Consider the following 11,871-nt stretch of genomic DNA (forward strand, 5'->3'; position numbering starts at 1 on the left):
GGGGTCGCTCCTTTGTACCTAACTGTCGTAGCAAGCATCCTGCTTCCCACAGCTCGCCCGCAGGGTCTGGGAACATCCCACAGTCTCTGGATGGAATTTCACAGAGTTTGTGCTGCCACAGGAGACCTTGACACAGCCCCACAGGGACAAAGACCGTGAAAACTCAGGGAGCAATCTCAAATCACTCTCAAAGCTGTCAAGATCCAGCTTCAATTCACAGAAATCTGCTGAACTCAACACCATCTCTCCCAGTTCAACCAGAGCTGCCAGTGTTTAACTATCCTGGGGAAAAAGAAACAAAAAAAAAAAAAAAAAAAGGAGAAAAATAAAAAAGACATGAACCAGGAGAGCAGGAGCACATCACAGGCTCAGAGCCAACGATAAAGACATAAAAAAAAAAGTTATGTTACAGTATATAGTAATGGCACATCACCCACCCACCCAAGTATAAAAGCCGCCTTCAGCTTGCTAATTTAATTCAATTAATTCATTATCTTATGGCAGGAAGATGAGAGACCGCAGGACCATTGGAACCCAGACCCTAGGACCATCGGAACAAGGTGCCTGCAACCAGCAGGGCCACGGCAGAAGTTTCCTGTACACCAGCAAATAAAGATTTGTTGGTAGTATTTTTCCCTTTCCCTCATCCCTGATCCAAATTGCTTTCCACAGAGTCTTAAGTTTAAAATCTTAGTCCCTGTGGCAGGCAGCTGACGGGGAATAGGAAAGCCTCAAAGTTTTTCTAAAGCATGGGAGTCACAGAGCCCCCCTCCGCAACTGCTGCTGTACCCCCTACACTGCGCAGCTCCTGCTGTATTTGCACTTCTGCAGAGTCCTTATCTGGCCCCATACACACAGGGCTCGGGAGGTGGACTGCTGAGACACAGTCAGCAGGGAAATCAAGGGCACAATTAAGCAAATCTTCCTTCTCCTCCATCCTGATGGACCTACACCCATTTTGCAGCCCTTCCCCTGAGATAACATTCTGAGCACCCATGTCCTGGCTACCATGCGAAAATAAACATGAGGCAAAATGCAGCAACAAAAGCTGCCTGCCAAAGACAAAATAATTTTTAAAGCTGCTATGAATAGTAGGATGGCTTTTTCTTCATGTTCCCCACACTTGCTTCCTTATTATATTTCCAAATGGGAATGTCCCAGAGTTTATATGCTTGACCACGCTGATGTGACTTTCAGTGCTGGAACACAGCACTGGAAAATAATCCACAGAAGGATGTGATTTAAACACTGGCAGGTGATGCTATCCACACAGGACCATCAACCACGTTTCACTTTACTATGGAGCATTTTTAATCTGCATTTGCTAGATTTTTTAGACTGATGCTCAATGCTCATCACCCCAAAAAAAAAAAAACCACCAAAAAACCCACAACCCTAAAACAAAACAAAAAAACCCAAACCAAACCCACAAAAAAACAACAACAAAAACCAAAACAAACATAAACCCACCCCACCCCCAAAAAAACCAACCCAACCAGCACATCTGCCAGCAGGAGTGGGCTGGCAAGAAGAGGTGAGGGTAACAGCAAGGCAGGCAGGGACCTCACCAAGCAGGGCACCATGTCCCAGTCCTTGGGCAAGGAGAGTGGAGCAGGTCCATCAAAAGCATCCCAGATCAGTCAAACAGATGAAATAAGAAGCCAGGCTGAGGAGTTGAGCTTAAATGCATTTCCTGAGCAGCAGAGGCAGTTCCCCACCATTTCTCCCAGCTGCTGCTCATCCCCAGCTTCTCCCTGCAGGCTGAGCCCAGGTTGCAGCTGCACCATGTCAGAGCTGCCCTCCAGCACATGCAGCCCACCCCGGGGGAGGCCGGAGGGCTGCAGAGCCCAGTGCTGCCCTCAGCACCCCAGCAGTGTCAAAAAGCATGAACATTATTACTAATTTTTTCTTGGTTCCCAGGGCACCCCGGAGGTAAGAATCCCTGCATGCAGCTGGACCAAGTTAGCAACCTCGGCATTCAGCTGCGTGTGTATTGAGAGGGAGGGTGACCCCTGTGGAAATACATCACATGTGATTTTTGGCACTTTATTCAGGCTAAAGCCTTGGAGTGAAAGGCGCAGAGCGGGAAGCAGCGTGAAACAGCTGCTGCCTCCCCATCAGCTGGCACAGGGGCTGGCTGAGCACTGCAGAATGCTGCATAAGGTGTTTGGGGTATTTGCAATGGTTCAGCTCACGCCCTTTGCTGGTGACCTTCCTTCAAAACCGTATTTAAACAGCATTTTGTAGCATGTGTTTGCACGCTGTCTTTAAAAAAAAAAATCATGGGTGTACACGCATACACATGCAAACAGGTAAGAATTTGCCTGCATGCGTGTGTTGTTTTGCATGCGTCCCCATCGCGGTGCATGCACACAGAAAGCTCAGCATCGATACACCTATACATGCGCATCCACCTGCTCAAATATGTGTCTTCGTGGGGCCACTCGTGCACGTACGTATGTGCCCTAAGGCCACCCCGAAGGCTGCGTGGTCCTGCTGGAACAGGGACCCTTGGCCGCAGGAGGAGACAGGAGAGCTGAGTGACAATGCCACCCCACCGAGCCACTGCTGGGAACGCGCCGGGTCCCAGGGCAGAGGGAAACGGGTGGGTTTTTTTCCACCAAATAAATCCACCCCCCATCCTGGCTCATGGAAACCTGGCCCTGGAGCAAGTATGTGTCACACCCCAGGGGGGGACAGTGCCAGCCCCCATGTTTGCTCCCCGGAGCTCAAAACTTCTCTGCTGCTTCCAAATTTGCAGCCTCTGCCCTGGGAAACTTCGGTCGTGGTTTATTGGAAGCAACCACAGCCGGCCGTGCCCAAAGGCGGTCGCAGGAAGCTTCAGCTCCTCTTTCTCAACGCAGTTCTGTGGGTTGGGGTTTTTATCCCCCCAAAGGCTTTAAAGGTTTTGTTATATTACCACTGGGTTTTGCCAGCAATCGTGAAGGGTGCGCTGGATGCAAGCATGGGTTCATTGACTGAGTTTTCTCTTTGGGGCAGCATCTCAGACTTGCCAAGATGAAACTGCCCTGCAAATGGGACACTCCAGTGTCAGCTGTGAAGTCGAGTGCTACCACCGAGGCTGAGACTTGGCCTGGGCCATCCATTTCCATGCCTGGTACATCCAGAATGAACAGACCCCCAATTTCCTTCTAAAGAAAGCTCAAAAAGATTTTAATTGTACATTTTTCTTACTTTTTTTGTTCATCAAACATAGTTTTTTAATGGAGAACCAGATTTAAACAAACTTCAAGGTATGCAACAGAAAACATTAATTTTGCTTTAGTTGGAAGCTGCAGTTAAAAAAAGAAGATCATGATTTTTGTTTCTAGTTGCTTCTAGACTCTTTTTCTGCTCTTTCTTGCCAAATATCTAATTTAAATACTTCCTGGACACCTTTCAGCTCATTTGTTCCCTCTGACATGCACTAAGATCAGGTATACACACAGGCTGCTGTGATTCTGGATCTCCTGTCTCGTAAGACATGGCCACGCTTAATGAAATAGTGAATAAAAGATGAAGGGGAAGTTTAAACTGGCTTCCTCCAGTTGAGCGGATGGCAGCTGTGGGGAATAGGGATGGAGGAGAGTCGGTGTATTTTACAATGAACGATGCTCCTTGGGCTCTGCGTGGCTGTGTTAGAAGAGACATAAGGCTTGGTTACAGACGCAGTTGCTTGTAAAAGGCTCTAACGGCAGAGACTGGCTTGTGCTAACAGTGATCCCTTGGGACCCAAGTGCTCCTGAGTTAGTCACCTGCCATGCCAGCTCCTCCTCGGCAGTCCACTCACACTCTCCTCCACTGACGCAGGCCAGTTAATTTTGGCTTCCAAAACACGCAATAAATAGAAAGAAGACAACTTAAAAAACATGCTTTGTTTGGTTTTTATTTGGAGCATTAGCATCTCCGAGCTACACTTTGACGCTTCCCTCCCCGCATCGCTCATGCCGCAGGCATCCCTCCAGTGCTCCTGTGGTCCCCACAGGTGCCTACGCCACGTGTCCCCCCTCTGCCCTCCCAAAGCATCCCGCAGGGACGCAGGGGACTGCTCAGACCTCAGAGACAGCGCATGCTGCAACAGAGGTAGGATGTTTTCTAATAACCCCTCTAATACTAGATACCTTCCCCCTTCCAAATGAATTCAATCAGCTGAGTTATTGATAAAAATCAAGTATTATTTATGACAGTGACCCAAAAGCGGGTTTTGCAAACAGCAGCCCTCACTTGAATTCTCCCGTGCTTTTAAGGCAATGATGTCTTACTGGTACTAAATAAGTATTGGGAACTGCAGTGCTGCAAAGTGCTCAGAAAATGGTGACCAATACAAACAGTACTGAACACCCTGGCAATTAATATATTCAAAAGTTAACTTGTGCTTTCATTTTTGCTGTGAACTGTTCAGTTTTCTTCACCTAGCCAAACACCATGAAGCTTTACCCTTCACAAGTCTTTCCCTTCCTTTTCTGTTCCTGACATTGCAACTTGTAAAGCAACTGTAAATGCCCCTTAAGCCATACAGCAGAAGCAGCTTGCTTTAGTACGCTTTACAAGTCATCCAAAATTAGAATGTAAAAATTAATCAAAAGCCCACAACCAAAAAAACACTTGCTGTCATAGTATTTTCCTCTTTACATTTATTTTATAATGACAATATTATGCTAGTAATGAAAACAGACCATTGTGTGTCATTCACTTCAGTAACACAACGAAGGTGGTTCCAGTTGTAAAATAAATAATAAATAAGAAAGCAGTTAAAATCTCCCTGTAAACACAGCCGGGGCCCACCGAGGCTCAGCAGTTAGAACCGGGGTGGGGAAGGTGGAAGAGGACTCAAAGTAACGTCCCCAAACTGGTCCTGGGTCCCTCGCTCTGCTCAAACAGCTGCAAAAAGCCAGAGCGATCCTGTGCTCGGGCTAATGCTTGGGGCGGCGTGGGGTGCTGGGAGGCACAAGATGGTTCCCTTGGCAAGGAGTGAGTATCAGCAGGATGAGGACCTCCAGATTTGATATTTAGGGGTAAATGGAGGCACATGTGGCAGCCCAGGCTGTCTCAGTAGGAAACTATGCTGACGGCATGTTCTCCATGACAGAGCACAGGACACTGGTGGGCTCCCCATCACCCACCCGCATGGCTGCTGGCACTGTTGCTGCCAGATGGCACCCACAGCTTTCCAGGGTGGCTGTGGGACCCAGAAATCCCTGCTCAGAGGGGCTTTCTGAAGAGCTCACCCCACAGTTCTGAGCTGATGACATGTCCTGCCGCACCCCGAGATGCTGAATTCACTGCACGCGTTGCTGTTTTACTTGGCTCCCTGGATTTCTGGTAAAATGCTGTGGCCACTGTGGTTTCACCAGCCAAGGGAACACCAAGCCCAATTTTAAACCAGGGAAAAGCCCTTCTCCCATGTGTAAAAAATAAGTTTTCAATAGGTTCACTCAGCAAAGTGCCTGTTTTACATCACTACTCTCTGTCTAGGACAGGCTGCTAGTCTACGTGCCGAGATGCCACCCGCGTTTTAAGGGGAGAAAGGAAACAAGACGGACTGCAAAGCATCCTTTTACTGCCATCAGTGGTCCTCCAAGCTCCAGGGAAACCTGCCACCTCAGATCCCTCTTGCAGTCCTGCCAGAATGCAGCTCTCGCTGCTGCTGTTCGCGTACCTTGCTCCACGGGCATGTTACAGATCTGGCTGGTCACCTCTCTTGTCATACAGAAAAGGTGGGAGGCATGCTAAGTGCTACAATATCTAAAATAATTTAATTTACAAGCTCCTTGGAGCAAGGTGTATGCTTTCAGCAGTGCTCTTGGAATAAATATATATATAGTAATAATGATAAATTAAATAATAATAATAAAAAATTATGCGTGTGACCTAAGAATATGTGCAATCTAAAGGTCATGTAGCTTAAGCAAGGGATAAAAACATCACTGCTAGGGAAACGCTGTACTGGAGGAAGGTGTAAAGCGTTGATGCAGAGCATGTGTAGGAAATGGCAGAAGAAGGATCTCAGGATCAGGATGTAGGGTCACTCCAGCTGAAAACGCCGTATAGCCTTTGGACTTTCATTCTGGCCATTCCCTCGTAGGAGAAGCCCTGTGGGCAGGTCTGGGGTGGTTGCCCCAGGCACTGCGGGAATTGCAGGCTCCTGTGCTGGCTCTGCAGCTGGCGGCTGATGCTGCAGGTCAGAGGCAGGGTCCTGAGAGCAGGTGGGAGCTCCATAGTTACAGATGCTCGTGGGAATCTGGTCTCTTTTTCCCGGCCTTGCAACACAAGTCCGATTTCTTTGTGTCCCTGTGGTGGTGCAGGTCTCCGGCCATGCTGCAAGGGGAGGCATTGGGCTCCCACCAGCTCTGCTCCTCCAGGGAGGGAGGAGGACCTCTCTTCCCAGCAGCTTGGTGGGAAGCGGGAAACGCTTGAGGTGCTGGGGATCCTGTTAAAAAGCCAGGGCTTCAGCTGAAGCCCCGAAACGTGGACCTCAGCCTTTGAAAACCGTCTTTCAACCTCTGCCTGGTCCCCCAGCTCATGCCCCCACGGCAAATTTGGGCTCGGGTCAGGTATGCGACCGCTTGCTGATGCCGCGGCTGGTGGCCTGCTTGGTCATGTCCTGGTAGGAGGCGGACTTCAGGAACCGGGGGTAGGAGTCCTTCTCCATCAAAGTGCGGGTCTTAGCCTGGGCTTCATTGAAGCAAGCAGAGGTGGCACCCGAGAGGTTCTTGCGAGTGATCTCCCTGGTTTCGTGGTCAATATTCACCTGCAAGGAAGCAGCATCTACAAACATTAACTCGGCATTAACTGCCCTCCCATGGGAGGGCTCTGTCTTCAGATGGGGTGAAGATGCTCGCAAGCCTTAATATCCCTTCATGTTGGTAGACCATGCAATGTTAGAAATGAAAGTTCTCATGAACAAGAGCACATCTTCCTCCCTGAGCTGAAAGCATTTTAACAAAACTCACTGGGGTATTTTATTCTTTTCCCACCCTATTTGATATCACAGAACAGAGGCAGAAAATGTTCTCACCTCCCTGGGTGCCTCACTTTGGACAAATTCCTCAAAGATCCTGTTGGCCTTGGAGGCCAGCTTGGTTTTTGATCGGGTCTTTTTGAAGTCCTCGCATGCCAGCCAGAAGTCGAGGTTCTCCTCACTGAACTCTGTCTTCAAGAAGGTGTGGAAGGCGGTCACCCCACCTGGAGAGAGGAGAGAAGGGTAGTTAACAGGGCAGAAGGGGGGAGGAAGAGGAGGACCACTGCCAGACATGGCCCTGCCTGGCGAGCATTGCCCTGAGAGCTCAGACCATGACATCTGCAGATTTCCTTTCCCTCCAGGCAAATTCCACCCTCTGAGACACTGCTAATTGGCCTCTAGACTCCAATAAAATCCTTTCCCACAGACAAGTAATCCTCTGGTTTTATTTTTCTGACCTTTCTGTAATGAGGCTTCAGTGTATTTTCTTTACAGCTTCGAAAAAGAGCTAATTCTACCTAAGGAGAAATCCACTGACGTATCAGTACGCCTGCAGGAACCAAGCAGTGATGGCTTTATTTTTATTTCTCAGCTGAGATCTAGAGGGAACGTGATGCTGAGGAGTATGGGAAAGTAATTGCAGCAAGGATTTTAGAGCCAGGCTGCAGGGGTGTATTAAGTTACAAAGCCGGAGATGCTTGTTAGCCATCACAGTGTCTGAGGAAGGTGGGGAAAAAAAACCATGCCTAGCCCCAACCTAGCACTATGGAAGGACTTTCTCTTGCTGTAGAGTAGATTTTAAGGTAGACAAGTAATTTCTTAAAATTTGGCACTTCTACCATTTTTGTACCTGCTGTAAAGCCCAGTGTAAGGAGGGGACTATGTGTGGGGCTCCAAAAGAGGTCCTCTCTCTGGGGCTGGAGGTACTGTCCCCATGGGGGAGAGGGAGACGGCACCTTATGGGAACCCTGTGCATCACCATACGTCTAGCAAATACTGGAGGGAAAATGGCTACATGTAACTCGGTAAAGCAGCTGAATTCATTCTCCCTGTGGAAGAGCCATCCCCGGAGGCATGGGACACACAAACAGCTAGAGGGTAGCAACACAATTTTCTGAGCAACAAAAGCCCATGTGGAGGTGGCTGCATTGCTGTGTAAAGGAAGGCACCAAGAGCAGACAAGCTGCCTTCTCCTGAATGTGAAGAAATCGACAGTCCCCCCTGACCCACTGCTGCACATGGGATGCCCACAATGATGCTCCTGTCCGGAGGCAGTGCTTGTGCCCCTCAAAATACACCCAGCCAGAAGAAAACGCTACAGATTCACAAGCTAGGAAATGAGACCTGTGCATCAGCTCTATCAGGGCAGGAAAGGGGACCCTTCCTAAATCCTAAACCATCTCATTTAGGGAGGAGACAAGACCTCCTCCTACGCTTGCTCCAGATGCACCGTCACCCCCTTGCTCACTGGGACTGTATTTGTCCTACCTGCCCTCAACAAGAGAAGAAAACAAGATCCTACTCACTTTTACTCTTCAGGAGCTGGTCGAAGGACTCCCTCCATTCGAGTACCTCTCGTGAGGAGTCTCTGGAAAAGACAAAAGGATGTGAGGCTCATCCTGCCGATGTTTCTCCTGCCCCACAGTGAAGGACGGGAGCACTTCAGTCAAGCGGCCCCATTAATGGGAGACTGCAAGAATGGAGGCAGCGATGCTCAGTAGGAAAGCAAAGCGAGACCCTGGGCTCCATTACCTGTGGGCTCTCTTTCCTTTCTCCCTTTCTTTTACCTTCCCCGACGGCTCACCAGACCTCAGCTCCATAGTGCAGCTTTGGCCAGGTAGCTTCTCTAGAAGATACTCAGAAGAGCCCTCTTCTGCTGGTGCAAGCCCAGCAGAGCCTCCTCTGTAAGAAGACACCCTGCCTTCAGCAACGATATTTAGTATTTAATTTTAATGTTGCCTGCATTCCCCAGGGGTCTCAGCCACTGGTCTCAGACACCAGGAACTGCAGGAGCCCTCTCAGCTTCTTGCCTGTTGCTAAAATCCTGCTCTCTTGTGCCTAATGCCAAAGCATCAGTTCTCCCATCTGATTTTATAACTGGTAGAGCTGGGAAATGATCCGCCTTCCCTGCCTTCTGGGGTGGGATTATGGGGAGGGTGAGCTGTGCTCAGTCCTCTCTGCTGCGCAGATGGGCAGGAGCATCCCCCAGGACAGCCTGGTCCTCAGGGACCTGTCCCAGGCTGAACCTGGGACATGGCACTGCTTGGCTTACCTCTGCAGCTTGCTGGAGGTCCCAATCCTGTGCCCCAGCTCTGGTTTATGAAGCAGGATCCCTAAGCGGGTCTTCAGATCCTTGGCTCTGGAAGAGAGGAAGGGGAGAAGTGGGATCGCTGGACCACTGGACTGCTGCCACAGACCCCCTGCCTCACAGGGGCTGCACTCCACAGACCCGACACAGCTCAGAGGGGCAGCCCTTGCTTCTCAGCTTCAGCTGCCTCTTTGCCTTCTGATTTACAAAATAAATGCTCCCCCAATTGCTTTTTCTGCTCCCTGGCAACCACACTCAGCAGTGCATTAAGCCCAGAGGACCGTTTCCTCCTGCTTGCTTTCCTGGTAGCGCCGTATGCATTTATTAAGCACGGTGAGCTTTTTCCTCTGGGGTAGGTAGCAGAGCAGCGGCTGAGTGCCCAGCTGGAGCCCCCCCCCAGCCCCCCCACCTCCCTGGAGTTAACCTGGCTCCTTTTCCTGTCTCCCTCTCCCGGCAGTGCTACACTGCTCTCAGAGCACTGGAAAAACACAGCAATCACTCTCCGCTTAGCAAAGCGGGAGCATCTCCCTGCTGCGAGGCTGTCGCAGCAGGGCTGCTGCTCCCCTGCTTTTTTTTTTGGGGGGTGCCCCTGAGTCACCAGGAGCCTGTCACCATGTCATGGAGATGGTTGAGCTCCCCAGCGGCACCATCCACCTACCCCATGCCTTTGAGACCCGGCGAGCCTGGTGGCAGCACGATGATGCTCCTGTGCCAGAGCCCCTCTGCGAGAGCCTGAGATGCTACTGCCTGTCACTGCAGCGGTGGCATGGAGGCACCTCCCTACCGGGAGGTCTCTGCGGCAACACGGCAGGAGCTGCTGCTAAATCAGCTCCGCTCCCCAGGGTCCCCCCAAGGCAGCGCGCAGTCCCACTGCTATTTGCGTGCTGCAGCTCATTCAGGCATCCCAAGGCGCTCAATACAAAAATAAGTGTTTAAATGTCAAGCCGGCAGCACGGGGCTTTGTAGCCGTGTTTGGCAGGAGGAGCAACATGTCACTTAACGTTTCGACTGTGTTGACAAAAATAGTCCTGCTGCTGACAACTTGAAGCAAGTTCTGCAGAAACAGAGCCAGAGAAACAACCCTTGTGTGTTTGTACACACAGACACACACAGGGCAGCCCTGTCCAGCCTCCTCTCCCTCGGCATGTTTTACCTCTATGTTCCCCTCCTGGGTAGCAGAACAGATGAAACCAGCAAAAATCACTTGGGCCATCCTTCACTGCAGGTTTTCTTGCGGTCTGTACCCCAATTTCTACAGAAATATCACAGCCTCAGCAGCAGAGGCTGGCCCAGCCGCTCTGAAGTTAGGTGCATCTTTTCCAGCTAACCCTCTGCATCCCAGAACTGCGGCATGGCGAAGCCCCTTACCTCTCCAGGCAAGTGATGGGGAGCGCAGCTAACCCCTGGCACATGCTGAAAGCTGGGCACCCAGGCATCCAGCAACTCATCGGGTCCTTACAGCAGCAGCAGGGGTGTGCAACAGGCAGCTGCGGCACCACCTGCGCCCGCGGTTGTGTGCTGTCGGCTGGAGAAGCGGCTAGGAGCCCTGCTTTATATCGAGTGGGAGGGGGGAGAGCTGGGAGGGGGGCCCAGCATCGCTCCAGCCTCCAGCCAACCAAAAGCTGCTCCAGCAGTGCCCGGTGAAGATAACGGCTTAGGTAGGTTTCTTTTGTGCTGTGAAGGGAGGGGGGAGTGGGAGGCCCAGGCTTGTCCTTGAGCATCACAGTCATAACTGCTTCCTCGATAACAGGAAAAAACAGGCTCGTTTCCACCGACGTGCAGAGGCTGCTGAGTAACCGCCGGCGGGTGGGTGCGCAGAGGGGGAGAGTGAGAGGGACAGGACAGACGCTGTCATGCACGGCAATTCGTCAGCTCTGTCCTGTTGCCCGAGGACTTTCAATCCTCCCAGCGCTGCCAGGGCTGGCATGGCGGCATCGCAGCAGCACGCTTTTCCCCAGGTGCTTGAAGCAGGGGGTGCCAGTCCCCGGCAGAGTCAGGCTGTTCTGCAGCACCCCAGGGGCAGATGCAAAGCCTGGGGGAAGGGTTTGCGCTCCCCAGGGCAATGCAATAACCCCTCACCCTTGTGCTGCAGGTAGAGCAGAAGGGTGTAAAGTTTCCACATCCCCTCAAATTGCACTGCCGGTCTACAGCTAGAATAAATAAGGACTGATGTCTGACCCCATGTGCTGGCAGAAGTTGCACCTCTTCATCACAAATCCTCTGCTGGGTCTATGATGGGAGAAGAAAAGGCGTGGGGAGGCACATTAAAAAAAAAAAAAAAAGTCTTAGCAAAGCGAGGAAACGCATCTGATGAAGGTGGATCCTAATGAGAACTGAACACAAAGAGACTAAAAGCAGGGGGAAGGTTGGAAGCTGGAGGGAAAGGACTGAATCAGCAAAGCATGAAGAGAAAGAGTTAAACCAGTGTCAGACTGTGCAGCAGTGAACCCCAAGGTCTAGTGCAACAAGCAGAGAGGTCCACGACAGCCAACAGGTCCCCCATGCCAAGGTCGAGCTCGCACAGGGTCCCTGAGAGCTGCCCTCCCTGAGATTCCCCACGCGGTGGCTCTGGGAGGGAGCTCACCATGGTGGGGGGAGCGAC

At 51.0% G+C, this 11,871-nt stretch overlaps 1 protein-coding gene across 3 annotated transcripts; it reads right to left on the reverse strand.

Annotated features, from left to right (window-relative positions):
- Positions 1-4,614: 4,614 nt before the first annotated feature.
- On the reverse strand, positions 4,615-10,912 carry LOC102059055 (regulator of G protein signaling 16). 3 transcript variants are annotated; one of them, XM_005435864.4, is made up of 5 exons: positions 10,638-10,912; positions 9,234-9,320; positions 8,488-8,549; positions 7,019-7,185; positions 4,615-6,751 (listed from the first exon to the last, which is right to left on the reverse strand). In XM_005435864.4, the coding sequence occupies exons 1-5, from the start codon at positions 10,715-10,717 to the stop codon at positions 6,551-6,553; spliced, it is 597 nt and encodes a 198-aa protein (XP_005435921.1). In that variant the 5' UTR covers positions 10,718-10,912; the 3' UTR covers positions 4,615-6,550. The 3 variants fall into 3 exon arrangements, with proteins under 3 accessions (XP_005435921.1, XP_027656436.1, XP_027656437.1); XM_027800635.2 differs by lacking the exon at positions 10,638-10,912 and adding an exon at positions 9,928-10,414; XM_027800636.2 differs by lacking the exons at positions 9,234-9,320; positions 10,638-10,912 and adding an exon at positions 8,714-9,221.
- Positions 10,913-11,871: the final 959 nt, after the last annotated feature.

The sequence above is a fragment of the Falco cherrug genome, chromosome 12, assembly GCF_023634085.1.
Source record: "Falco cherrug isolate bFalChe1 chromosome 12, bFalChe1.pri, whole genome shotgun sequence".
In the NCBI taxonomy this organism is placed as follows: Eukaryota; Metazoa; Chordata; class Aves; order Falconiformes; family Falconidae; genus Falco; species Falco cherrug.